General features: G+C 42.8%; 1 protein-coding gene across 1 annotated transcript in view; it reads left to right on the forward strand.

The window, feature by feature from the left end:
* Window positions 1–5,440: 5,440 nt before the first annotated feature.
* Window positions 5,441–27,730, forward strand: part of LOC127441398 (chloride channel protein 2-like) — a 62,373-nt gene continuing 40,083 nt past the window's right edge. The window contains exon 1 of the mRNA XM_051698777.1: window positions 5,441–5,631. Within this exon, the coding sequence (XP_051554737.1) occupies window positions 5,530–5,631 (102 nt within the window). The 5' untranslated portion in view covers window positions 5,441–5,529. The remainder of the gene's footprint in view (window positions 5,632–27,730) is intronic.

Below are 27,730 nucleotides of genomic sequence, written 5' to 3' on the forward strand. Positions count from 1 at the left end.
TATCAGATTTCTCTTAAAACAAGACTTAATATCTCATGCCATTTTGCTTGACTAGTAAATAAATCACATTTTAAGAATGTTTAGATAATTTTACAGGAAAACAAGACAAAAATACTTGTCTTGAAAATATTTTTTGCAGTGCACAATTCATATGGACCTACAGAGCTGAAATATTCTTCTAAAAATCTTTCATCATTTACTCACATTCATGCCATCCCAGATGTGTATTACTTTCTTTCTTCTGCTGATCACAAACAGAAATTTTTAGAAGAATATTTCAGCTCTGTTGGTTCTCACAGTGCAAGTGAATGGTGACCAGATCTCAGAAGGATCAAAAAGGACAAAAAGGCAGCATAAAAGTAATCCAAAAGACTCCAGTGGTTAAATCCATTTATTCTAGAGCAAAATGATGAAGAAACAGATCAATATTCAAGTCCTTTTTTACTACTAAGCTCCACCTATGACCAGCCCTGACCAGTAGGTGGCTGAAAGTGAAAGTGTCGATTTTCAGTAAGAAAGGACTGAAATTTTGATCTGTTTCTCACCCACACCTATCATATCACTTCAGAAGACACGGATTTAACAACTGGAGTCTTATGAATTACTTTTATGCTGCCTTTATGTGCTTTTTAGATCTTCAAAATTCTGGTCACCATTCACTTGCATTGTGAGGACCTACAGAGCTGAAATATTCTTTAAAAAAACTTTGTGTTTAGCAGGAGAAAAAAAAATCACACATCTGGGATGGCATGAGGGTGAGTAAATGAGAGATTTTTCAGTTTTGGGTGAACTATCCCTTTAATGTTTATTGCTTAAAGTGATAGAGATCTTTTATCACCATGATCTAACAAAACATCAAAATCTAGCTTTCAGCAAAAGTGAAACAAACTCCAGGCCACAGCCCACACAGTACAAGGGTATATTGAAACATGTAGTAGTGAATGATATCCTCCCAAGTCCCAACAAACACCTGTTGTCTTTGGATTTGGCGAAACAAGTAGGCTATTGCCTGTCTCCATGTCTAGACATGAGGAGGTCATTGTGCGTGTATGATGTTTATTTGCTATTAATGTGAACACAAAAAGTTTTTTTTATTTTTTTTATTTTATTTTTTTTTATTTCAGAGTATTTCTCTGAACATATCGCGCATCACCCTCTCCTCCTTCTCAGTGCACTCGGTCACTGCAGCAGCCCACGAGTCACAGCTGTGGGAAAAACAAAACAGGATAGAGCAAAAAGCCTTGCAAAAAGCAAAAAAAAAAAAAAAAAAAGAAATATACAAAAAAAATAAATAAATAAAAAATCAGTCCAGATCATAACACCTCCAACTGAAACCACTAGATAGATAGATAGATAGATAGATAGATAGATAGATAGATAGATAGATAGATATAACTGTGAATTGATGCACAAAAGCATACTCCATAACTTAACATTTTGTTTAAATGCCAAGACTCCATCAACCAATTGCACTGATTAAGACATGCGCCATCACATGACATTAATGACGGGCAATAGGAACAGAAGTGGAGTCAACCTGTTCTAACTAAACCAGTGACGGAACCCGCATTGCATCACAGAATCAATTCCTGGCCAGTGCACGCGCCACAGTCTCTGCTTAATTACTCCTTTACATTTTTGCGCGTGCAGCGCACACAAATCCGAGCAGTTTAAGTGATGCATTAATACCGTCAACTAGGCTATGTGTTAAGGGAAGCACTCGTCTTTTTTATTTTTATTTTTATTTTTGGAAGTTTAGCTTCCAGTCTGAGCCGAATTCCAAGACGAACAAGCGGCAGCAGCGGCGGCAGCAACAGGGCACTGCCAATTCACCAGCACGGACAATTACAAAGAAAGTATCTCGATCTTCTGATGGAACAATTGTGACCAGAAGCACTGACGTCATTACTTGATTTCGATTGCGTTGGTCTAATTGTGTGGGGATTTCTTGCATTGTTGCGTCATTAAATGGAGCGGCGTAGGTGACGTTTGGACCGTTGCGTTCAAGAGGAGCTCTTATCAAGACTAAAAGCCGGCGAGGAAAAAAATGTAAGTAGCTGCCCAAAGACGAAATAGCAACCCGTTAAGGTGTCCAAGATTGCTGACGATAAACTGCGCGTTGAGAGCGCTTTCAGAGTCACCCAACTGCGATCAAAACAATTCGTTAGCCTTCTAAAAGCTTTTGCATTTCATTTTTATTCCAAAGGGCGCATTATATCGACTTGGTTATCCCTCGGGCTCAAGGGCACAGTGTTATTATAGGGAGTTGAACATACGTCTGATTCCCTTGTCTATATTCTTTAATGAGGACAAATAGGCACAGTTTTGTCAGACCGGCTCATTGCAAGATGATATCCTATCCCTCTCTATAAACCCTGTAGATTTAGTGGTTTATGCATCTAGATCCAGTGTCCCTTCAAGGTCCTTTCTTGGGGATGGAGGAATCTTAAGCACAGAAAAAAAAAAAAAAAATAGACATTCATATTTGCATTCACATAATTCAAGTCAGGAATTTATGGAATGTCTACATGTATTTGCAGACCATGCGTCTATAATTGAAATGGAATAGTTTTAGGCACTTGGGGAGAAACTTCATCTTCTTAACTTGACTGACTGTTATAATGGCAGGTTGAATGAGTTGATTTTGTAAGTCAAATGTAATAAAATAAAATCAATTATGAGGCAAGATTATTTTGTTTATGTGCTGAATGTGTTTGATCTATGCCCAGTTTGTTGCAGGCCAATGTTTAACACAGGTCAACAACATGCTATTGAGTGCAGTGCATAATGGGTCTTATTCCCCATCTGGGATGGTACTGTGTGATCCAGTATCGACACTTGTTTCACACTCCCATATGGATCGACGATTCAATGTCTCATTTTCCAAGAGTAGACCCATATTTAAATAGTCAATGAACAAAATGTTCTTTTGAACTTCTCCACAAATCATTTATAGAACTGAAAGTTTTGTTGAAGATACTCATCAAATTGGGTCAGTGTGTTATACCGCTGAAGGTGTCGAAACACCTAATTCAAAGGAATGCGCCACGGGTGGCGATGCTCACCTGTCCAGAACATCTGTGGCGTGTATCCGTTGTGCAAGGACACAGGTATAGCCAACATGTAGACTCTGGGCCGTAAGTTAGTGGAGTGAAAGATGGTAACGATTCTAGGGGCCCACAGTTCCAGGGGGGCCCCACAACAAATTCTAAACTGTAGAATTTTTAATAGGAAAGGGGCCCAGAGCAATATACAGTCAGGGCGCCCATAATACCTTGCTATGGCCCTGTGTAGAGTATGATGTTCAAAGACACAAAGGTCTCATAGGGTACAGTGGGGCTAAAGGGACACCTAAAGTACAATTTCTGGTCACAAAATGTAGGCCTATCAAGATTGGAAAAAAACATGGATTTTTATAAAATATTTTTGATGGAGCAACATAATTTGTGTGAAAAGAAATAATAACAGAAGGTTGCTTTGATTAAAATTATTCAATTATTAAAAAAAAAAAAAAAGTGGCGAGGGGGTTTATAATGATATCATGTAGATATCAGGGCAATAGTTATAGTGCATAATTTGTCAACTAATGCAAATAGTTTTGAGACAGCAAAATGATTTTTTCAAAATAACCATTTTAGAAAAGGATGCACCATTTCCTGATAATTTCAATCACATCTGGCATTTCATAACATCTCAAGTATTCTATTAACAAATTAATCTCCATTGTGATTGTATCAGTAAATGTGAGCCCACTTTGAAAATTCTTCATAACAAATCTATTTGCCCCACTTAAGAAAAACAATGTGTTTTATGGGGGCCTTTAGCCCCTGGGGGGCTTTTTACCCCCAAATACTGTCCTTTCTCTTATAGGACAGTTATTGAAAATCTTTTGATATAATCACCTTGAACAAAACTGAAAATGACAAATAAGTATTTTGTCTCAAAATAAATGTGATAATTCCAAGGATTTTCATTAGCTACATAAATTTGCAACATTTAAAAAATTATTCAATATTAGATCAAATTGCCTCAAAATCAACCTTTAGAGATTACACACAATGACCCCATTGATCAGGAAAATTTTGTAGTGCATAGTGACAAACAGGTGTTTAGGAAAGTGCTGTGGTAGTTTTGTTGCTACAGTATTTAGTGTTTTTGGAGAAAATAAAATCAAATGTGCCTTTTACCCCGGGGGGCCTTTAGCCCCGTTGTACTCTATGTATTTACTTCAAATTGACCTGGAAAATTTGGAGAAACAGCCTATGTCTGTAAGGAAGTGTTGAACAGACGTTCTGTGATGTAGATTATAAAATATGACAGTGTAGCCGCTGTTGTTGTCTTCAGAATGTATAAGCAGAGACAGAGTTTTTGAGTTAGGCCTGTGTATGAGCAGGCATAGAGGAGAGAGAGTGGGAACGAGAGTGAACACATACACAAAAACACTGCAGTGTTGCAAGAAAACTCAGAATTCACAGTGATACTGTACATTCATATTTCATCTCATTCTGAGGCCCTGCTGTTGCTTGAGCTGGCAGTAGACCTGTTACTGAGCCCGAAAGTAGCCTACCAGAGTTTTTGTCTCTGCAGGGAAATCTGTTTAACAACCTATTGGTTTTCTCTGTCTCTCCAAGGAATTCTGTCTTTCATCCCATGAAGCTGCTGGTGCTTGTGCGCAGAGCTTGAAATGTAACTTATGTACAACCTTGTATCTATATTTAGAATTTACTGTAACCACCACTAGAAATATTAATGAGTATTTTGATGAGCTGCCCATTGACTCTCCAAAGGATTAAAAAGTAAGACTATTCTATTGATGTGATATTACAGATGAGCTCAATTCCCCTAACAATCGATAGAAAAACTAACAGGTTAAAGGTAAAGGGCAACCGTTTACCCATTTGGTGTTTTCTGTCAACTGTGTTTCCAATTTAAAATAGAGAATCTTTGTATGATTCGCTGGAGTAATTTTCCCCACCCAAATGTAACATAACCTGTTCCTGCCTTGGTACAGAATGGTGCATGCTGTTTAGATAAAAAAAAAAAAAAAAAAAAAGACTGTATGGACCTTTTAATGGCCACTTAGACTGACTGAATAAATTATACCTCGGGAAAAGAGTATGCCAGCATCAATTAGTGATGTCAGATACTGTTCTGCTGTGTATTTCAGTTCATTTAAATCTTAGTCATGCAGTATCCTGGCATGAGTAATCTACTCTTTAAGTGGTCGAGTTCACAGCTGTACAAATATAGTGATTACTCACAGGGATAAAAAATATATCTATTGATTTTTGACAATCAAGTCAACAGGTATCAAGTGTAGTAACCTCTGTCCTCCCACACGAAGCGAGCAGATTTCCTGCGCATTCATGCCATATTCATCAAACCCAGCAGCGCGCGCTGTCAGAGGGAAGAGTTCATTCGACTGCTTGAAAGGGAGCTAGGCTGTTTTCTGTGAAAGGACCTGTTACTCTGTTCTTGCTGCTTGTTGTATTGCATCCCAAATATGATGCGGATGTGATCTTGTGGTGTATGGAAATACGGTACGCGTTTAAATACTTCATCCCTGTCATATTAAAGGTTATGGCGCAAGACAGAGTGCAACAACGTGTGCTTCAGTACCAGCAAACTCTGGTGAGTAATGCAGCTAAATGTAATGGTGCTCGTTTTATTGTGAAACTAGCAACTTTCTCGTCTGCAGAGGTATGTAAAAGTATGAGAGAGTGAGTGTGTTTTCTGTTAGTATGTGAAATTTCTTAATTAAATGGGTGAGAATGTAATATACTCTAATTGTTATAGGCATTATAGGCAATAAGGATGTTGCATCTTACTATTCATGTCAGGAGAAAAATCTGCTCTGTAAATTGTGTTTTGCTTGAGAGAAGTAAAAATGTAATGTAATGAAAGACAGTTGATATTGCATTTGTGTGTCTTGTTTGACATTTGTAACAAAGTTATATGCCATCTTCCACCAATTAAGTAATTTATAGCTTGTAATTTATGTCTGTAGAGTCCACGATAACATTTGATGGATATCTAATGTTTTTTTACTGGCATCATTTGCAGTTATGAGTTCACCCAAATTTCAAGTTTAAAGTCCCCCTTCATCCCTGCTTCATCCCCTCCAGTACCCCTTCTGCTCATGCTCTTTTACTAGTGGACTAAATGTAGATCCTCTCTGAATATTAATTGACTCATGCACCAGTTTCCCCCACATTTCTGTCACATCTTGATTGACAGCTGTACCCTGGAGCACTTCACAGGGATATCTCAATATTCAGGCAGATGTAAAGAGAGGCGGACTGAAGGCCACATTCAAATGGTGGGTATGGGGTACAGACTCTTCATTCTGCACCAAAATCCCCTAGTCCACCCCTCCCACTAACACCCATCTATCTGAACAAGTTGTTTTGCACTGTTATGACAAATGTGTTTGCATAATGAAGGTAGGCGTTAAGTGGCCACACTTGGATCCATGTGTTGCATTTGTATCTTGTCTTTTTGAGTTCAGGCTATTTCTGAGCAGATTTTCTCCCTGCAGGGCCAGACTATGTGTTCCACAGCGTCTACGTATGTGATGAATGAAACTGGGACATTTTTTTTTTTTTTTCCAGCCCTGCTTTCCTTATCGGTGAGAGGATCAATACAGTGCTATACAAAATGGTGGCTTGAGACTGTTTCATTCCCTTTCTCAACACCTTTCCCTTTGACCAGGGGTTGGGCCTGGTTCTGATTGATGTCTTTATCATTTACTGTCCTTGCAACATGCTCCACTGCACAGCCAGATACGAGTCTGGACACATTTGTCCAAGGAAGGATTAGTGATGTGTACTTTCCTCTTTATGTTTGTTTTTCATTCAGTATGTGAACAAGCTCACTCTGTATTTTAATATCTCTTTTGTTGAATATCTCTAGAGATATTGCTATACATATTCTTTTGTGATTCACCATTTTCCGAGCTGAAATCCACAAACAAATGCTTAATTTGGCTGGTGGTGGTTTCAGTATTGTCAGTTCTAGGAAATCTAGCCCTGTACAGTGATTCATGTTTGCACAGAAACTCCTATTTAGAAGCCGTGTGATTGTACCGTAATAATATCATCACAAATGTCCTTTTAAATAGTTTTGCAGGTATGGGCATCATAAGTGAACTTATGCGTGCTCTAGCCGGGTCTGGATTCATTTCAGCATGCTCTTCAGTGGCCTTTCATATCTTGCAGCTCTTGATAGTACATGCCCACACTATCTGCAATTTTTTTCCACTTTGTGCGAAGAAACTATTTGCTCAAATCATTTTCAGCTGCACTGGCAATGCCTCGAAGAATTGCACTGTGTTGTTGAGAAACAGGGAAAAAACCATGAAGCTTCCATTTTTGCTTCCTCAAGAGAGCCAGGTCAGATGTGTTACCCACGAGCTCTCTGCAAAAATAGCATGCCTGGGACGCTATCCTCACAGCTTTAGCACACATCACTCCTTTGTGTCACAGTTCCCCAAAAGCATAGACCACTGCAGAGCCTTTGCTATCACCCTGTCTGATCACCAGCAGCATTCAATCCATCAAAAATCTGTCCAGCATCTCCAGCTGAAATGCTGCTGCCCAAGTTGGGATTTACATATGAGAGCCAGACAGAAGCAGAGTAGAGATTAGAGATAGGTGTCAGTTTGGAGGCAAGCAGTGGCAAAAAACAAGATGTACAGTTTTTCCATGGAAAATCTTAAGTGTGAACTGCTAACTTGTCTGAGAGAATGCATAAATTGATGGGTTCAAAGGATAGCCTAGTTCACTCAAAATATCATGCTTATGTTCTTTCAGCCCCATTTGACTTACTTTTTTATATGGAAAACAAGGGAGATATTTGGCAGAATGTTAGGCAGAATGCTTTAGTCACAATTCACTCTTATTGCTTCATTGCATCTTCATGCAATGAAAGTGAATGGTGACTGAATGATCATATGTGTTTAACACTTGAGGTGCTACAATAAACACTAGAGGCACTAGAACAAAAATAACTTTTATTTCCTTTCACACAAATCACGAGTAAAAGGGCAGATTATCAGTTCATAATTACTTACTTTTCGCCCTGTTTCACGCACATTGCCATCTTATGACATCAAAACACTTTTACAATAGTTACTGACTTGTACGGAAATACATTTTGACATCATAACACTTTTACAATAGTTACTGACTTGTACGGAAATACATTTTAATATTTGCATTGCATAACCAACTACATTTATAAGCTTGTTTAAGTCCAGTCCAATTGTGCAGTAGCTCAACTGAGAAAGTTGCACTTTCAGTGCCAAGGACTGTGGAGTCCTGAAGAGCACGCAAGTTGAGATGTGAGTTGAAAGCGTCATAGAAGCACCACAAAATTACTTGTTTCCTATCTGTCACTCACTCGACATTTGTGTCGATGTAGTGACACTAGGGGTCACTCTTGGGAGCCCCAAACACCTCTGCTTTTTTGACAAAAGGCCAATGAGAATTGCGAGTGGAATTTGCATGCCACTCCCCCGGACATACGGGTATAAAAGGAGCTGGTATGCAACCACTTATTCAGATTTTCTCTTCGAAGCCGAGCGATTCTATTCATTGAAGCTGAATTCATCCGCGAAGTTCATTCACCTCATCTGCTGGATTCTACGGCGCATTTCAGCGGCTTCTCCCCCTCTGCACCCGTGGAGTGCAGAGAATGCCCCTGGGCGCTTCGGCAGAAACAACTAAAAGAGTATATTCTAAAAAGAGTATATTTTCTTTCTAAAAGAGCGGCACACACGGAACGTCTTTTTAAACATGCCTTTCCGTTTGTGTGTTATTCCTGGTTGTGGTTGTTATCTCTCCGCTTCTGACGGCCACGACCGCTGTCTTACGTGTCTGGGGAATGCCCACGTGGAGACATCGTTTGTGGATGGGTCTTGTCCTCATTGCGAGAACATGACCATGGCAACGTTGTGGTCGTGGCTTGCATTTGTAAGAAAGCAAGCCACCCCAGCGGCTCCCCGCCTCGGTCCTTCTACCTACAGGTATGAGGCCATGCCAGTTAGCACTGGGGGCGTTTTGTTGACCTCAATGGGACCACGGACCTCCCATTCCCCAGCACACTCACTTGCCCTGGTCGGGTGCTCAGATGAGATCGCCGGCTCGTCTCAGGACGAGTTCGACATCTCGTTCGGAGCCCGGGAAGAAGACGAGTTATCGAGCGCAGCATTGGAGAGCGGGCTCGTCCTGTCGAATGCAGAGGCTTCGACTGGGCTTCCTCCTTCTGGAATGGTCGCTCAGTCCCAGGCCGACACGGAAATGACGGACATGCTTTCCCGGGCGGCCGCGAGCGTCGGGCTAGAGTGGAACCCTCTGCTCTCCCCTGAACCCTCGCAGCTTGACGATTGGTTCCTGGGCTCGGGGCGCCGCCTACGGCCACGCCCCGCCCCCCATTCCTTTCTTCCCGGAAGTGCATGAGGAGATGACAAGATCATGGGAGGCACCTTTTACTGCCGGTCCCGGGCTTTCAGCTCCCCCGCTCTCACTATCCTCCATGGCGGAGCGGCCAGGGGGTATTCGGTGATCCCCCAGGTGGATAAGGCGCTTGCGGTGCACTTATGTCCGGTGCACTTATGTCCTGACGGCTAGAGCCAACTGCACGAGGGTAGTTCTGACCCGGGATTGATGCAGGAACTGCGCTCGGCGACCAACCTCGCTCTCCGGGCGACGAAGGTCACGGCGCGGTCTCTCGGGCAGGCGATGTCCACCCTGGTGGTCCAGGAGTGCCACCTTTGGCTCAACTTGGTTGAGATGCACGAGGCTGACAAGGCACAGTTCCTTGACGCCCCCATCTCCCAGGTTGGCCTATTCGGCGACACTGTCGAGGACTTTGCCCAGCAGTTCTTGGCGGTGAAGCAGCAGACGGAGGCCATACAACACATCCTGCCCCGGCGCGGCTCAAGACCCCACACCCCGTCTGCTCATCGCCAAGGGCGTCCTCCTGCAACTGCAACACCGGCTCCGCCGCAGCCCGCCCCCATGGCCTGGCCCCGGCATGGAGCCCAGCACAGGAAGCAGACGCCACCCGTCTCACAGCCGGCCACCAAGAACCCTAGGAAGGCTTTGAAGTGCCCCTGAGATGGGCGACCCAGGGGCAAGGAGACCCGCTTCTCTGGAGCTGGTGAGCAGACCACTCCATCCCCCGGTGGAGGGCCAGGAGGAGAATCTTTTGTTTCATTTTCATTTAATTTCACCGCATGTCCAAGAGGCTGCGGTACCCAAAAATTCAACAAAAGAGCGGTTTTCTTGTTCCCTGGGTCACATGTTTGGTGCGTACAGCCATCATCACGACCACTGTCCACCATCCCATCTTTGCAGGTATGGCGCTCCAGCGGCGGTCCCCCCACCCCTGTGTGCCCAGCTGTGGCACAAACACGTCCCCACGGGATTGGTTCCGGTGGACTACGGGGACAAGACTCCTCCTCCCCCCTCCTCGGCCAATCTTATGGTGGGCGGCAGGAGCCAGGTAAGTGCTTCGATGTCCCTGGACTCAGCACAGCCACGGGGCTTGAATCCCCTCGACGTGGCACCTCGAGCTCCACCCTGCCGTGAGGCCCCACCCGCTGGTACGTCCGACGTGATCATTCCCTTAGTCCCCCTCGCCCGGAGTTTGGGCACGTGGCTCGCGCTTTCCAACCCATCGCGGTGGCTGACCCGGACCGTTCGACTCAGCTACGCGATTCAGTTCGCCAGGCACCCGCCAAGGTTCAGCGGCGTTTGCTTCATCTCGGTGAAGGGCGAGAACGCCGCTACCTTGTGTGTGGAGATCGCTACCCTTCTGCACAAGGACACGATAGAGCCTGTCCCTCCACCCGAGATGAAGAAAGGGTTCTACAGCCCTTACTTCATCGTACCGAAGAAAGGCAGTGGGTTGCGACCAATCCTGGACCTGCGAGTACTGAACCGGGCTTTGCACAGACTCCTGTTCAAGATGCTGACGCAAAAACGCATTCTAGCGAGTGTCCGGCATCAAGATTGGTTCGTGGCGGTAGACCTGAAGGATGCGTACTTTCACGTCTCGGTCTTACCTCGACACAGACCTTTCCTGCGGTTTGCCTTCGAAGGCCAGGCGTACCAGTACAAGGTCCTCCCCTTCGGCCTGTCCCTGTCCCCTCGCGTCTTCATGAAGGTTGTAGAGGCTGCCCTTGCCCCGCTAAGGGAAGTGGGCATCCGCATCCTCAACTATCTCAATGACTGGCTAATCCTAGCTCACTCTTGAGAGTTGCTGTGCGCACACAGGGACCTCGTGCTCCGGCACCTCAGCCAACTGGGGCTTCGGGTCAGCTAGGAAAAGAGCAAGCTCTCCCCGGTTCAGAGCATCTATTTTCTCGGTTTGGAGTTGGACTCAGTCTTGATGACAGCGCGCCTCACGAACGAGCATGCACAGTCAGTGCTGAACTGTCTGAAGGCATTCAGACGGAGAACAGCGGTTCCACTGAAACTTTTTCAGAGGCTCCTGGGGCATATGGCATCCTCAGCGGTGGCCACACCACTCGGGTTGATGCATGTGAGACCGCTTCAGCATTGGCTTCAGACTTGAGTCCCGAGATGGGCATGGTGCCACGGGACATATTGCGTGACCATGACACCGATCTGTCGCCACCTCTTCAGCCCTTGGACCGACCTTACATTTCTATGGGCAGGGGTTCCCCTAGAGCAGGTCTCCAGGCACATTGTGATTACAACAGACGCCTCCAAGATGGGCTGGGGCGACGTATGCAATGGGCACACAGCCGCTGGCTCCTGGACTGGCCCGTGGCTGCATTGGCACATCACCTGCCTAGAGTTGTAGGTAGTACTGCTCGCCCTGCAGAGGTTGATCCAGGGCAAGCACGTGTTGGTCTGGACGGACAACACAGCATCGATAGCGTACATCAACCACCAAGGTGGTCTGTGCTCCCTGTGCTCACAACTCACCCGCTGTCTCCTCCTCTGGAGTCAGCAGCTCTTCAAGTCGCTACGAGCCACTCACATCCCGGGTGACCTCAATACCGCAGCGGACGTGCTGTCATGTCAGGTTACCCTTAGGGGAGAGTGGAGACTCCACCCTCAGGTGGTCCAGCTGATTTGGAGTCGATTCGGTCAAGCACAGGTAGACCTGTTTGCTTCCCGGGAATCTTCTCACTGCCCGCTTTGGTATGCCCTGACTGAGGCACCCCTCGGTATAGATGCACTGGCACACAGCTGGCCCCCTGGACTACGCAAATACGTGTTTCCCTCTTTCTTTCTCAGGGACGGGGCACCATCTGGCACCTGCAACCAGACCTCTGGAATCTCCACGTCTGGCCCCTGGATGGGACGCACAAGACCTAAGTGGCCTACCACCCACAGTGGTAGACACGATCACTCAGGCTAGGGCTCCCTCTACGAGGTGCCTATATGGCTTGAAGTGGCGTCTGTTCGCTAAGTGGTGTTCTTCCCGACGCGAAGACCCCCAGAGATGCGCAGTCGGATCAGTGCTTTCCTTCCTGCAGGAGAGTCTGGAGGGGTGGCTGTCCCCCTCCACCCTGAAGGTGTATGTAGCCGCTATTTTGGCTCATCACGATGCAGTAGATGGTAAGTATTTGGGGAAGCACGACTTGATCATCGGGTTCCTGAGAGGTGCTAGGAGGTTGAATCCCTCCAGACCGCGCCACGTCCCCTTGTTGGACCTCTCTGTAGTCCTTCGGGGTCTACAGGGAGCTCCCTTTGAGCCCTTGGAGTCAGCTGAGCTTAAGGCACTCTCTTTGAAGACTGCCCTCCTGACTGCGCTCACTTCCATCAAAAGGGTAGGGGACCTGCAGTCTTTCTCTGTCAGCGAATCGTGCCTGGAGTTCGGTCCGGGTTACTCTCACGTGAACCTGAGACCCCGACCGGGCTATGTGCCCAAGGATCCCACGATTCCTTTTAGGGATCAGGTGGTGAACCTGCAAGCACTGCCCCAGGAGGAGGCAGACCCAGCCTTGGCATTGCTGTGTCTGGTGCGAGCTTTACACATCTATTTGGATCGCACGCAGAGCCTTAAAAGCTCTGAGCAGCTCTTTGTTTGCTTTGGTGGACAGCAGAAAGGAAGCACTGTCTCCAAACAGAGGATCGCCCACTGGGTCATCGACGCAGATCAGGCTCAGGACGTGCCACCTCCTGCGGGGTTACAAGCCCACTCCCCAAGGAGTGTGGCGGCCTCCTGGGCCCTGGCCAGTGGTGGCTTTTTGGCAGACATCTGCAGAGCAGCGGGCTGGGCAACACCTAACACCTTTGCAAGGTTCTACAATCTCCGGGTTGAGCCAGTCTCGTCCCTTGTATTGGCAGGCACGAGCAGGTAAGTTCCGGGACAACTGGCCGGGTGTACCACTTGCGCATAGCGCCTTTCCCCTCCCTTGAGGTGAAGACATGTGCTCTTGACTCCCAGTCATGTTCACAGACTGTGATCCCTGGATGACTTTCCTCCTTAACCCTCTAGCAGTTGAGTTTGCAGAGAAACTCGCTGACCGGCCCAGTACGGGTGCTAATGAGCCCCTGTTCTGAGGTAGGTGCTCCACATGTGGTGTTTCCCTGAAAGCAGCCCCATGTGATATCTTCCGCAAAATTGTTTCCCTGGCGGCAAACTGCGTCTTCCTTGGGCAGAGGCCCCTCTGCCCCCGGTCGCCATGCTCTGTAGAAACTCCTCCACCTTCGGGTAGGACCTACCATGGGATATCTCCACATGACATACTTTCAGCAAGACTCGGTAAGACCATGTGACGAATTCTACTCAAAATCCCCCCCCCCACCCCACACACACACACTTTTGGGCAGGGTGTGGTCTCCACGGTGTCTTACCCTTGGGAGGGACACCCCCCGACGCAGACACTTATGGCTCCCAGTCAGTTAACAAATTACACTCTTATTGGGGAGAAAAGAGAGGGAAAAGAGGCCTCGGCTGGGTTAGACTGTCCCTGTAGTTGGGCAGTCGACTTGTTCCTGATGGACCGTTCGACGCTCAAAAGAGTGTGGGGGGAAGTTACGTGACGGCCTGGTGCGCTGGCTACGAGGCACACAGCAGTCTGCCCGTCACACACTACCAGTTCACGTAACACAGTTCATCTAATTGTGGCATTTTGTAAAGGGACCCCTAGTGTCACTACATCGACACAATGTCGAGTGTGTGACAGATAGGGAACATCCTGGTTACTTTCGTAACCTCTGTTCCCTGATGGAGGGAACGAGACGTTGTGTCCCTCTTGCCACAACGCTGAACTACCCGCTGAAGTGGCCGGGACCCGGTCTCAACTCCTCAGCACAAAACCTGAATGAGTGGTTGCATACCAGCTCCTTTTATACCCGTATGTCCAGGGGAGTGGCATGAAAATTCCACTCGCCAATTCTCATTGGCCTTTTTTCTAAAAAGCAGAGGTGTTTGGGGCTCCCAAGAGTAACCCCTAGTGTCACTACATCAACACAATGTCTCGTTCCCTCCATCAGGGAACGGAGGTTACAAAAGTAACCAGGACGGTTCCTTTAGTAATTGTGTTTTTCTTCTCAAATTAGCTTTTTCTTATATTAACGGTTAGGATTGGGTTTAGGGTGGGGAGGTCAGTTTTGTTTATTTGAAACTCTATAGAGCATTAACTGCTGTGCTCGGGCATGGCCACGCCCTCCTCCTTGTCACAATCTCGTTTTGGATATGATCTTATGTATCCTTCTCTGGGTAGGTAATCCTAGAATGAACCTTGATGAGCTCGGTGGAAAAATAAATCCAAGATGGTGGACGATGCGAGATAAATTTTAATTATCAATATTCATATTATCTATTCAATACTGAAAAATATAGATACAAATAATTTAATAGGATAGATGACTATTTTACTCAAAATGTGTGTATCACGTCGTTCCTCTTGTGTCCCATGTTGAAATCAATTGCGAGTCAAGTCTCCCGTGTGCTGCGCGTGAGGAGCGCTATTTGAATGATGCATGGAGTTGGTTCCTATGAAGAGTGTTCCAAATTGGTCTTTTATGAGGCTCCATTTCAGTTAGGATGCTGCCATAGAAGACAGCTGCCTATCTCGGCAGGAGACAGCGAGGCAGCTCACCAAGTTTTGGAACAAACCCACACTATATTCTGTTTTCATTGTATGGAAAACAGAATCTTAGACATTTTGTCTAACGACACTATGTGTATTTCAGTCTTTCAGCCCAGATTCAGCAGTGAATGTGTATGACCCCTGGTTCTGACCTTTCAGTCTGTGTTTCAAGATTGAGAATATGAAAGAGCAGATGTTTTAGATAGTATGCCAGTGTCCTCCATTCCACTGTGGAGGGGAGCAGGATTTTGGCCACTGATGAGATCAAAGTCTGTGGACATGAAGAGGATACTATTCCTATAGTGTGACATCAGCCTCCCTGCATGGGGTGACATGTGATTAAGCTTTTAGCACTACTAGATGATCTTTACAGTGGAGTTGCTAAAGCAGGAAGACAGTAATGACCTCACAATTTGCCCATAAACCATGGATAAAGAGGTTAAGGTGGGAAGTCTCCAACAACCACCGCGACCGGCTGCTGTTTTTGTTTTACATACAGTACATTGTTCAGTGGTTTTCATACGCTCTTATATGAAAGTAGATATGCCATTATTCATTCACCAAGATCGACCATCCCCCCCCCCCCCATAATTTTTTTCCCTTCAAATTAAGCAATGAATAACCTTAAGCAGGCAATAACTAATGAGAGCCATACCTTCCTGATTGCAAAATGGATTAAAGAAGGCAGTTTAATCTCACATCAGCATTTAGTCGCATGATCCCCATCCAAGCATCTGAAGCACCATTTGGCTCTGGACCACTATAATTTAATAGAACACCTCAGGTAAGGATATTACACATTTCTTTAATTTTCTTCATTCTGGCTCAATGTCAAATCGATCCACACCAGGTGCAGTGATTTGCAGAGGAGTTATTAGTGTAATGGGATCAATGTCTTGATTCATCCTTATTTTTTTCTTGGAAGGGATGTGTTTTGGGGAAACATGAGGAGCTCTGGCTGCTGACGGGTTGTTTTCGTGCGTCTTCCGCCTCTGTTAAATGCTAATCCAATACATCTTCTGCCTCGCTTCCCTCTTTCCATTATATATATTGATGCAGGTCTGACATGGAGGAGCTAAAACTTGTCAAATATCTTGATAAGCTTGCTCCTAGAATGTGATGTAAAATGCTCCAACTAGGGAAAGAAATCTGCACACAAAAGGTTTGATAACACAAAATTAGATTTCAAGGCCCAAAGCTGAGGGAGCTTAAGTTTATGAAAAAATTTTAAGAGAAGTTTCTGCCTCATAATTGCTACATTTAAACAAAAACTCAAGTTTTACAGTTATGTTTTTGGAGCTATATAAAACTTGAATTTGGTCTTATTAAAAAAAAAAAAAAATGACACAGATTCAGACTCAGAAAAGGGCAGATTTACCAAACAGTTGCACCACTTTTACGCGTGGTATTTCAGCGCAAAACCCTGCATCTTATTCACTAACCACCCACAATCTATTTTAGCAGGTGCAATCCGCACTGAAATTGCGCTGCGTCTTGAGTATTTAAATGAAGTCATTGTCATTCCTTTCTGTGCAAACACACCTCCTTCCTATGCAAATTATGCTCATTGTAGATTGCGCTTCATTCACAAAAATTGCCTGGCACAATTTAGATTGTGCTATTACCACCAAATGAAAGTAGGCAGTAAAATTAATTTGATTTAAAAGAGACGTTTGTGAACATTTTGAACTGATCATATCTGCAGTAAATAATCAAATAATCATCAAATGATGGAAAAGAGCATTATAACCTGGCAAATATCAAGATGCACGTGTCATCAAGCGCACGTCCAGGCATCTGGATCAAAGTGATGCTGTACAGTCCCGGCAGAATGTGTCAAATACAGTGGTCTGCAGCGTCCTCCGCTAGATTGTGCTCAAGATCGGACAGCAAGATCAGAATTACACGTGCAAATTGCACTCAGCAGTGTATTTGTGGGCATGTTTGCACCTTTGCCTGATTACAGTGGCAGATTTAGACATGGGTGACATGGGCTGTTGCCCAGGGTGGCATCTTGCGGGGTGGCGGCACGAGGCACCCACACAGACCCCCCCCCCCCCCCCCCCCCCCCCGTCAACTACTTTGGGGGCGTGTTGAAGCGGTTTCGCCCAAGGTGCCATACAATTCCCCTACTCCCCCCCCACGGTCAACAACTTTAGGGCACTTTAGACACTATGACTGTCCTATGAGACACAAAGTTTTCTTCCTGCAGGGAATGCTTGATGGCTCAGAAAACAGAATCCTCCTTTCATCCACATTCAGATCTCATAATGCTCTATGTCTCATTGGATAGTCAGTTGAAATAAAAACTGATAATTGCAAGGATTCATAATAAAAAAAAAATTATTTTTAAAATCAACATTATAATAAACGACTGTGATTAGACCATCCTGGCCAGTGCTGAGAATAGTAAGAGGTACCATGTGACAGCACCGTCTACATGCTGCTTCAGTAGCGGTCCGGACCTCTGGACAATAATTTACACCTGATTGATGATACTGAAAACTAAAATAACTCTTGAAATAAAAACAGCCTTAGACAATTTTTTTTACATTCTTGTGTGGTGCCCCACTGCACGTGGTGCCTCTGAGCACATGCCCAATTGCCCATATGGTTAATCCGGCCCTGGATACATATCTGATTTTTTCGGATGTGCCTTTGGTCTGAACAGCCAGGTCAGATTTAATGTGATTTTTACATTAATCTATCTCAACATTCGTCATTTGTGCACTTGATTTCCGACATATATTGGCATGTTATGGTTTAAAACTTTTAATAGCGAGTCATATCTTTTCTAGTTAATGCATTTATTTATTTTTTAAGGAGAGAAAATAAAATTAAAGGCTAAACAGTTTGGACTACACGTAGTAAAATAGGCGCATGAAAAGATACCGACCTAGATTTATGCAGTGGATTAGTAGTGACAGAAGAAGTGGGCATAGGCATACTGCAAATTTTTTCAACCCCAAAATACATTTAAATGTGAATAACCGTACAATAAAATCTGATTTGAGCAGAAAATCAGATTTGGGTCACATTTAGCTGCGGTGTGAACATAGTCTAAATGTTCTAGATCAATTGTTCTGAACTGGTTTTGCTTCAGGACCCAGATTTTACTTTGGGCATCAAGTGGCGACCCAAGACAGTACCAAAATTGCATATCATACAAAAAGTAAACAAATTCAAAAACAAAACAAAAATTGAATTTTGTTAATATTTTAACTATTTTACTATTTAGTATTGTTTATCCTGCTGTACGCGACCCTATCAGAACAGACCTGCGAACCATTTTTGGGTCACGACTAGTGCCCGACCGATATATCGGCCGGACGATATTATGTCATTACCTAGTTTGTCCAGCAGAGCGCACTCCGACTCCATTGTTTACAGAGCTGAGCTGACGGTGGTTCTGCAGACAGGGCGGAGTTAAGCAGTGCGTAGTTAAGCGGTGTGGAGTTGAGCGGTCTTTTCTCGGTAAGCTGCTAACTAGTTTGTGTAATACATACTGGAAAGTTAATAAACAGTGACCCCATCATTTTTCAATATAACTAATATAACATTAACCATGTCCCTGACAACCATGTCACTCATATCTGTTTGCTGCTAGCCATCTATAGTTTGTCAGTGCAGTCAGTAATGTAACAGATTGAAAGGTAAACATCAGAGCATCTTTTTGTAGCTCAGTAGACAACAGTGCGGTGGTGGATTGTGTCTGTTGAGTGTTGATTTTACACTATGCTTTTACCTAGTTGGTGAGACGCAATGCTGGCCCATCTTTTACTCTCTGTGACAACGAGCTTATAGCTAACTAGCTAACCACGTAGCTACTTTCATTGCTTGTCAGCTGAGTCGTTGCTACCCTCTTCAACCAAACAATTCCAGTCGTTTCATTTATAAAATGTAATATTTAAAAGTCTGGTTTTCCACCATTGAAAGTTTCCCCAGAATTTGTATAGCAGAATACAGTGTAACACCGCTGCCACTGTTTATCTCTTGTCTCAGCAGGTGTAAATTCTTCTTGTTTTACAACCTGCCAATAATTGACTGGTAGTATTAATATAGTCAGCATTTGACTGATACTAAACAGTAATACTGATGTTTATTTAGCTGTTTTTTATTTTTATTTTTATTTATTCTTTATTTTAATGGTCAGCGTTTGACTGATACTAAACAGTACTGATGTTTATTTTGCTTTTTATTTTTATTTATTCTTTATTTTAATGGTCAGCAATTGACATACTAAACAGTACTGATGTTTATTTAGCTATTTATTTTATTTTTATTTATTCTTTATTTTAATGGTCAGCATTTGACTGATACTAAACAGTACTGATGTTTTTTAGCTATTTATTTTATTTTTATTTATTCTTTATTTTAATGGTCAGCAATTGACTTATATTAAACAGTACTACTGATGTTTATTTAGCTATTTTTTTTATTTTATTTTATTCTTTATTTTAATGGTCAGCATTTGACTGATACTAAACAGTACTGATGTTTATTTAGCTATTTATTTTATTTTTTATTTTTTATTTATTTAAATGGTCAGCAATTGACATACTAAACAGTACTGATGTTTATTTAGCTATTTATTTTATTTTTATTTATTCTTTATTTTAATGGTCAGCATTTGACATACTAAACAGTACTGATGTTTATTTAGCTATTTATTTTATTTTAATTTATTCTTTATTTTAATGGTCAACAATTGACATACTAATCAGTACTGATGTTTATTTAGCTATTTATTTTATTTTTATTTATTCTTTATTTTAATGGTCAGCATTTGACTGATACTAAACAGTACTGATGTTTATTTAGCTATTTATTTTATTTTTATTTATTCTTTATTTTAATGGTCAACAATTGACTTATACTAATCAGTACTGATGTTTATTTAGCTATTTATTTTTATTTTTATTTATTCTTTATTTTAATGGTCAGCAATTGACTTATACTAAACAGTACTTTAGCTATTTATTTTATTTTTATTTATTCTTTATTTAAATGGTCAGCAATTGACATACTAAACAGTACTGATGTTTATTTAGCTATTTATTTTATTTGTATTTATTCTTTATTTTAATGGTCAGCAATTGACATACTAATCAGTACTGATGTTTATTTAGCTATTTATTTTATTTTTATTTATTCTTTATTTTAATGGTCAGCATTTGACTGATACTAAACAGTACTGATGTTTATTTAGCTTTTTATTTTTATTTATTCTTTATTTTAATGGTCAGCAATTGACATACTAAACAGTACTTTAGCTATATATTTTATTTTTATTTATTCTTTATTTAAATGGTCAGCAATTGACTTATACTAAACAGTACTACTGATGTTTATTTAGCTATTTATTTTATTTTTATTTATTCTTTATTTTAATGGTCAGCATTTGACTGAAACTAAACAGTATTGATGTTTATTTAGGTATTTATTTTTATTTATTTATTTTAATGGTCAGCATTTGACTGATACTAAACATACAGCACTGATGTTTATTAAGCTATTTATTGTATTTTTATTTATTCTTTATTTTCTCAGTGTTCATTTCTAGAATTTGTTGACAATGTATAATAATAATGTCAAATATTCTTTGATAAAAATATTTAAGAAAGCAGTCTTCTGAGTACCTTTGCGTAGTCATATCGGTGCAAAATCGGTGAACAATCCACATAGAAAAGGTCTGTTTTCATTCCAGCTCAAAAATTAACTATATCGGCCACCATGTCGGTAATCGGTGAATTTTCCCTCTCTAAAGTCGGTATCGGTCTCAAAAATCCCATATCGGTCGGGCTCTAGTCACGACCCACCAGTTGAGGACCGCTTTTCTAGATCACGTCTAATTATCAACCCATGTTCTCCTTGTTTGTTTTTTGTGTAATGGTTTTTTTTTTGCCATTAAGTATTTTTGGTTAAAGTTTTTAACACTCTGCACTAAGATATTAACAACACAACCAACTGAATAGATTGTACTGTACATCTATTCCTCTTAGCCTCATTGCGAAATTTGCGAAAAATTAGGCATCTACCCTGGAGTCTATATTATTGTTTTACTTGGTATTTACTAGAAACGTAAATGTTTCCAAATGTTTCCAGTTGCCTCTGCCTCTGAGACTGTCAATCCACGCATCTTATCACAAGGCTTGTTGAGTGCGTTACCATGGAGACATAGCGCGTGTGGAGGCCCATGCTATTCTCCGTGGCATCCACGCACAACTCACCACGTGCCCCACTGAGAGCGAGAACCATATTATAGTGACCACAAGGAGGTTACCCCATGTGACTCTACCCTCACTAGCTACCAGGCCAATTTGGTTGCTTAGGAGACCTGGCTGGAATCACTCAGCACACCCTGGATTCGAACTTGCTACTCCAGGGGTGGTAGTCAGCGTCTTTACTTATTGAGCTACCCAGGCCCCACTATATGTGATTGTTAATTATGTTTCCCACATTACAAAATTTGTACTAAACAGCTGGTTAAGCCAAATGCACATTGTATGATTTATGCCAATTTTTTGCCTTAGTCTGACAAATTGTTTTTACAGATCATAAAAGGTTTTGTTTGTCATAAGTCTTGGATTTCATAGTGTGACATGCCTACTGGCCGATTAATTGCCTATGTAATGAATCTTAGCCACTGATGGCATTCTGGTTGTGTCAGAAAATGTAGGCCACATTCCTGCCGTGTGAAAGCTTCTATGACACCTGTCTATTGAAGAACCAAAAAGAGCACAGCAATTGATGATGTAATCAATGTGTGTGTGTGTGTGTGTACTGTATGTGTGTCTGTGAAAGAGAGAGAGAGAGGGGAGGGACAGACAGAAAGAGAGAGAAACGTTCAGTTTAAACTCAAAAAAGTTTTGAAACTAGCATGTCTATTTAGACCTAACTTAAATATCTTGTTTGCTAGTGTTAGCTTCATATTATTATTGTACTATCAAAATTATCATGAGTGCACACTGAAGAATGAGCAGACCATGACATCCTCTTTTACTCAACCACAAATGACCATACACCCAACAACATTTACCACTTTGATAATGTCACTCCGCTAATAAATGGTGGGAGAGTTTAATTGCGCCAGACTAATATATCAAGGTGTCCTAGAGGGGACGAGTGCCAAACTGATGAAGATCTGGTGTCAGGTGTCTATGTTTGAGGTATCAGTGTTGGGGGATGGCTTCAGGTGGGTAAATGTCCTGAGTGAGTGACAAAGGGGTGCAAAGGTTGTATAATCAAGGCAGATGGAGCAGAGGAGGAAGAGGAGTGTGTGGATCAATCCGTGCCAGGCTGCTTTGCTTTCTCTCTGTGAGCTGCACCTGCTCATGCGAGCAAAGAAGAGAGTCTGCTGGAATCGTGATGCTCATCTCAATGTGCCGCTGGCGGCACAGCTACTCAGATCAGAGTGCCATGTGTTTATAGAAGAGAGAGAGAGAGAAACACGCAGAGGGAGTGGGAGAGAGGGATTGTGGCGCTCACACAACGGACCTGCCAATATCCCCGTCTCTCCATCTTTAGTGCCGTGGGCATCTGCCTGTGTGGGAGCAGCTGACTGTAAGAACAAGGGGTGGAAGAAGAAAAGAATAAAGAAAGGCAAAGGACAGGGTTACAATGGGTGGGAAGGGCTCATAACACCCCCAGTAATCCACACAGGATTTTTAATATCAGGGGTAAAAAATATCAGTACTACTTGAGATAAAATTAAAAAAATAACTAAATATGAATTCAGCTTAAGCATTCTAAGTTACTGAAAGCATTATTGCAGATTTACAACTAACTAGCGGCGGTTCTAGACCATTTTGGCCATTTTGACCATTTGGGTGGGGGGGGGGGGGGTTACTTTTGAAATGTATTCCACTACAGATTACAGAATACATGCTGTAAAATGTAATTTGTAACATATTCCATTAGATTACTTAAAGTCAGTAATGTATTCTATATACTTTGGATTACTTCTTCAGCACTGGGAGATTTTTTCAATTGTTTTGACTATAAAAACTCTGCCAGTACAGTAAGACAAAATACACATGTTAAAAATACATTCTCTGAAAAACATAAATATCTTATGTAGTGTTGTTTCTAAAACAAGATCAATCAAATTTATCTTGTTTTAAGGATTTTTAGATGTTTTTACAGGAAAACAATACAAAATGATTAGCAAGAATATGATTTTTGCACTAATATCAAAGGTCTTACTAGAAAAAAAGAAATTATGATCTAAAGTGAATTTTCTTGATAAAAAAATATGATCGTGCCTGGTAACATGTGCATGTAAAATGGCTAGAAATAGCATTTTAGCTTAGCATAATGCTGACAATTTACACAAGGTTTATTTCTATTTCTTCTGCTCCAAACGTACTTCTCTGTCTGCTTGTATGAATGTAACACATCATAAGAAAGTGTTTCACCGCTGTTCAAATGCACTTTGGATCGCATCATTTATATGTATAAATGTTTTCCATCTGAAAGGACTAAATATTAAATGAAACAAATGACAATAAAATGCAAAGTAATCTCTTCAGTAATCAAAATACTTTTTGAATGTAACTGTATTCTAATTACCAATGATTTAAATTGTAACTGTAGTGGAATACAGTTACTTATATTTTGTATTTTAAATACGTAATCCCGTTACATGTATTCCGTTACACCCCAACCCAGCCTGTTCACATGTAAAACATAATTTGCTGTTTTAATATTTGCAGACATGAAATTTTTTAAGACAACCAAAGATTCACCAAATTTGAGTAAAACTTGTAATTGTTAAAAAATGTTAATTTATTTTTTAAATACACCCTAACATTCTGGTTTTACCCACAAAATTTAAGCCATGTTACCTTGATGTTCTTTAGAACGACTAATGCAGTAAAATTCTTGGGTAAAATGAATGATAGGTTACATCAAGATTTTAGATTAGAATTTAATCAGTAGCTGTAATCAGCAGCTATAATCAGCATGTACAGGTCTTGTAAATGGTCATCATTTCATTTAAGATTCTTTTAAGAATGTTTAAGCACATTTTTAAATTCAATAGATCATTTTTAAATGGTCCAGTGTAACAAGTGAATTTTTAAATGTATGTATCTATCTCAATTACTATGAGTTTAAAATAGTTGCATGCATTATAATTATAAGTGACCAATGGCTTTAATGTGTGTGTGTTTTTAAGTTATTATTATGTCTGTCTTTGTCTATGCACATTCTCTATTGAGTGTGCCTGGTGTGCACCTCTTTTAGAGAATGCTGTTTCTAATATTAAGCTCAATTCTCCATTATTGAGCACATGTGTGACTCTCCTTTGTGATTGGTGCACCACGCGTTAAGTATTTGATTGATAAATGGTGTTCATAAAGAGGACATTGTGTTTGTTATCTTCCCTATAAACTATTTAGTGCTTCTCTTGCATTTCGTTTGCAAGAGAAGCAGGATCAACTCTGCAGCTTTGTTCTCTCTCTCCCGGTTAGTTGCGACTGTACCCAACAGTAGGATACAATGGGGCTAAAGGCTCCACGGAGTAAAAGGCTCCATTGATTTTATTTTCTTTTTAAAGCACTAAATAGTAACAAAACCTACCACAGCACTTTCCTAAACACCTGTTTGTCACTGTACACTGCAAAATTTTCCTGTTCCATGAGATATTTGTGTGTGGTGTCTAAAGTTTGATTTTGAGGCAATTTGATCTAATTTTTAATATTTTTTAAATGTTGAAAATATAATTACATTTATGTAGCTAAAGAAAATCCCTGCAATTAACACATTTCTTTTGAGACAAAATACTTATTTATCATTTTCAGTTTTGTTTAAGATCATTCAATCCAAAAAGGGTGGTATTTGGGGTAAAAAGTCCCTCTGTTGCATGGGCTAAAGGCCCCTATTAAACTTGTGAGAGTTTCCACAAACAGAAGGGAAGGAGGACACAGGGAAGCGTGTTTTCCAGACTCAGGTAAGGCTTTTAAAAGGCTTCAATGCTTTACAGCTTCACAAAACTCAACAGTCTCAGAGGCACGTAGGCATTCAAACTCTTCACGAACATAAAACACATTAGCTTCACAAATATAAATCAGCTTCCACGAGCACTGTAGGCGCCCTTGTACTAGACTCTCTCTCTCTCCTCTGCTGGTGGCGTGGCTGCTTATATGCCACACTTCCCATACTCACTGGAATTAGAAACGTGTTAAACATAATCTAGCTCAGGTGCAAGTGCCCTTACTGCTTTCTCTCTCTCCGGATGGATGCTTGACCATGCCCCCGCTGCCACATATCCCCACCGCCCGACTCATGCCAGGGAGACATCTGACCTGTCTACCACTCCCCCCCCATTTCTGAAAAGGAAGTCGGTGACAGCTATCTGCGCTCCCGTTCTGTGGACCACCTTGAACTTAAACGGCTGAAGAGCCAGATACCAACGGGTGATCTGCGTGTTGGTATCTTTCATGTGGTGGAGTCATTGGAGTGGGGCGTGATCTGAGCAGAGGGTGAAGGCCCGCCCCAACAGGTAGTACCGGAGAGTGAGGACCGCCCACTTGATGGCAAGACACACCTTTTCTATGGTGCTGTACTTTGTCTCCCTCAGCCAGAGCTTGCGACTAATGTACAGCACCGGGTGCTCCTCCACCTCCACCACCTGCGAGAGCACAACTCCCAGCCCTCTGTCTTAAGCGTCCGTCTGCAAGACAAAAGGGAGAGAGAAATCAGGTGAATGTAAAAGCGCCCCCCCGCAAGTGCGGCTTTAACCTGCGTGAACGCCTGTTGACGGGTCTGGAGCTCCCTTTTTAGTGAGATCAGTCAGCGGGTTGGTGACATCCAAATAATTAGGCACAAATCTCCTATAATAGCCAGCCAGCCCCAGAAACTGTCTCACCCCCTTTTTGGTCTTGGGCCTCGGGTCGCCATAGTCTTGTCAATTTGGGGACACACCTGCCCGTGGCCCAAGTGGAACCCCAGATACCGTACCTTCACCCGCCCAATCGTGCACTTCTTTGGGTTTGCTGTGAGTCCCGCTCGTCGCAGTGATCTCAGAACCGCCCTCAGATGCTGCATGTGCCGCTGCCAATCATTACTGTAAATGATGATGTTATCTAAATAAGCAGCGGCATACGCCTAATGTGGTCTGAGGATTCGGTCCATGAGACGCTGAAACGTAGCCAGGGCCCCAAACAAACCGAACGGAAGCATCACAAATTGGTGTAATTCAAACGGTGTGGAGAAGGCTGTTTTTTCACGGGAAATTGGTGTCAAGGGGATCTGCCAATAACCCTTTGTCAAATCCAGTGTCTAATAAAATCGAGCAGTGCCCAACCGATCGAGCAACTCATCAACGTGAGGCATTGAGTATACATCAAATTTAGACACCGCATTGACTTTTCTATAATCCACATAGAACCGTACAGACCCGTCGCTCTTAGGAATTAGAACAACCGGGCTGGACCAATCACTGTGGGATTCCTCTATTACCCCCATATCGAGCATTGCATCCAATTCTTCCCAGACAGTTTTCTTTTTGTGCTCGGACAATCGGTAGGGACGGCTACGTATCACCACCCCCGGCTCGGTCTTGATGTGGTGCTGGATGAGGTTTGTATGACCCGGTAGAGGGGAAAACACGTCTGCAAACTCCTGTTGCAACTTGGCAACCTCTGCGAGTTGATACGGTGAGAGGTGGTCTCCGGAAGTGGCCGGGGTAAAATGATTGTGTTTTGTATTCACCTCCAGCCCGAGCTCTGCCCTCTCCGGAACTACCATAGCCAACGTAACAGGGACCACCTCCCTCCACAATTTCAGGAGGTTGAGGTGATATATTTGATGTGCGCCCCCTCTAACGGTTCGCTTTATCTCATAATCGAGATCCCCCACTCGTCGTCTGACCTCAAAGGGTCCTTGCCACTTGGCGAGTAATTTGGAGCTCGATGTGGGGAGTAATATGAGCACTTTGTCTCCCAGTGCAAATTCCCGCAGCCGAGTTCCCCTGTCATACAGTCGGCTTTGTTGTTCTTGAGCTTGGAGCAAATTCTCCTGTGTTAGTTGCCACAAATTGTGGAGTTTTGCTCTAAAATCAAGAACATATTGAATTTCATTTTTACTGGTTGAAGGTCCCTCCTCCCAATCTTCACGTATGACATCGAGCACGCCGCGTGGGCGCCTCCCATACAGCAGCTCGAATGGGGAAAACCCAGTGGAGGCTTGTGGGACCTCTCGTACTGCGAATAACAGGGGATTGACGGTATTAAGAGCTGGGTTGTACCTTGCTTTGTTTGAGCGTCCTGCATCACTCTGTACAACCGCTCGTTTATAATTGCGAAATACGGATATGAAAGTGTGACACCCGGCCGGAGCTGTTGACCATCGATCACTCTCACTTGGTCAAAGGCCTGACATGGAGCTGATGAAGACAGCCCCGGCTCCGCCTCCCCTGCCAGAGTATCGCACATCTCACATCTCGTCGCTTGTGTGACCCATCCGCGCATATTCCCTTTAATATATTTCTAAATTCAGGCCAATTAGTCCCCAAAATCAGCGGATGGGTGAAGCGGGAACTAACCTCGGCCTCCACTCTATGTTTTGTCCCCCGGAATTTAATCACAAGGGTCACTCCAGGGTAGTTGTGAATATCCCCATGCACACACTTCATTCTTACCCTTTTAG

This window comes from Myxocyprinus asiaticus, chromosome 5 (genome assembly GCF_019703515.2).
Source record: "Myxocyprinus asiaticus isolate MX2 ecotype Aquarium Trade chromosome 5, UBuf_Myxa_2, whole genome shotgun sequence".
Taxonomy (NCBI): domain Eukaryota; kingdom Metazoa; phylum Chordata; class Actinopteri; order Cypriniformes; family Catostomidae; genus Myxocyprinus; species Myxocyprinus asiaticus.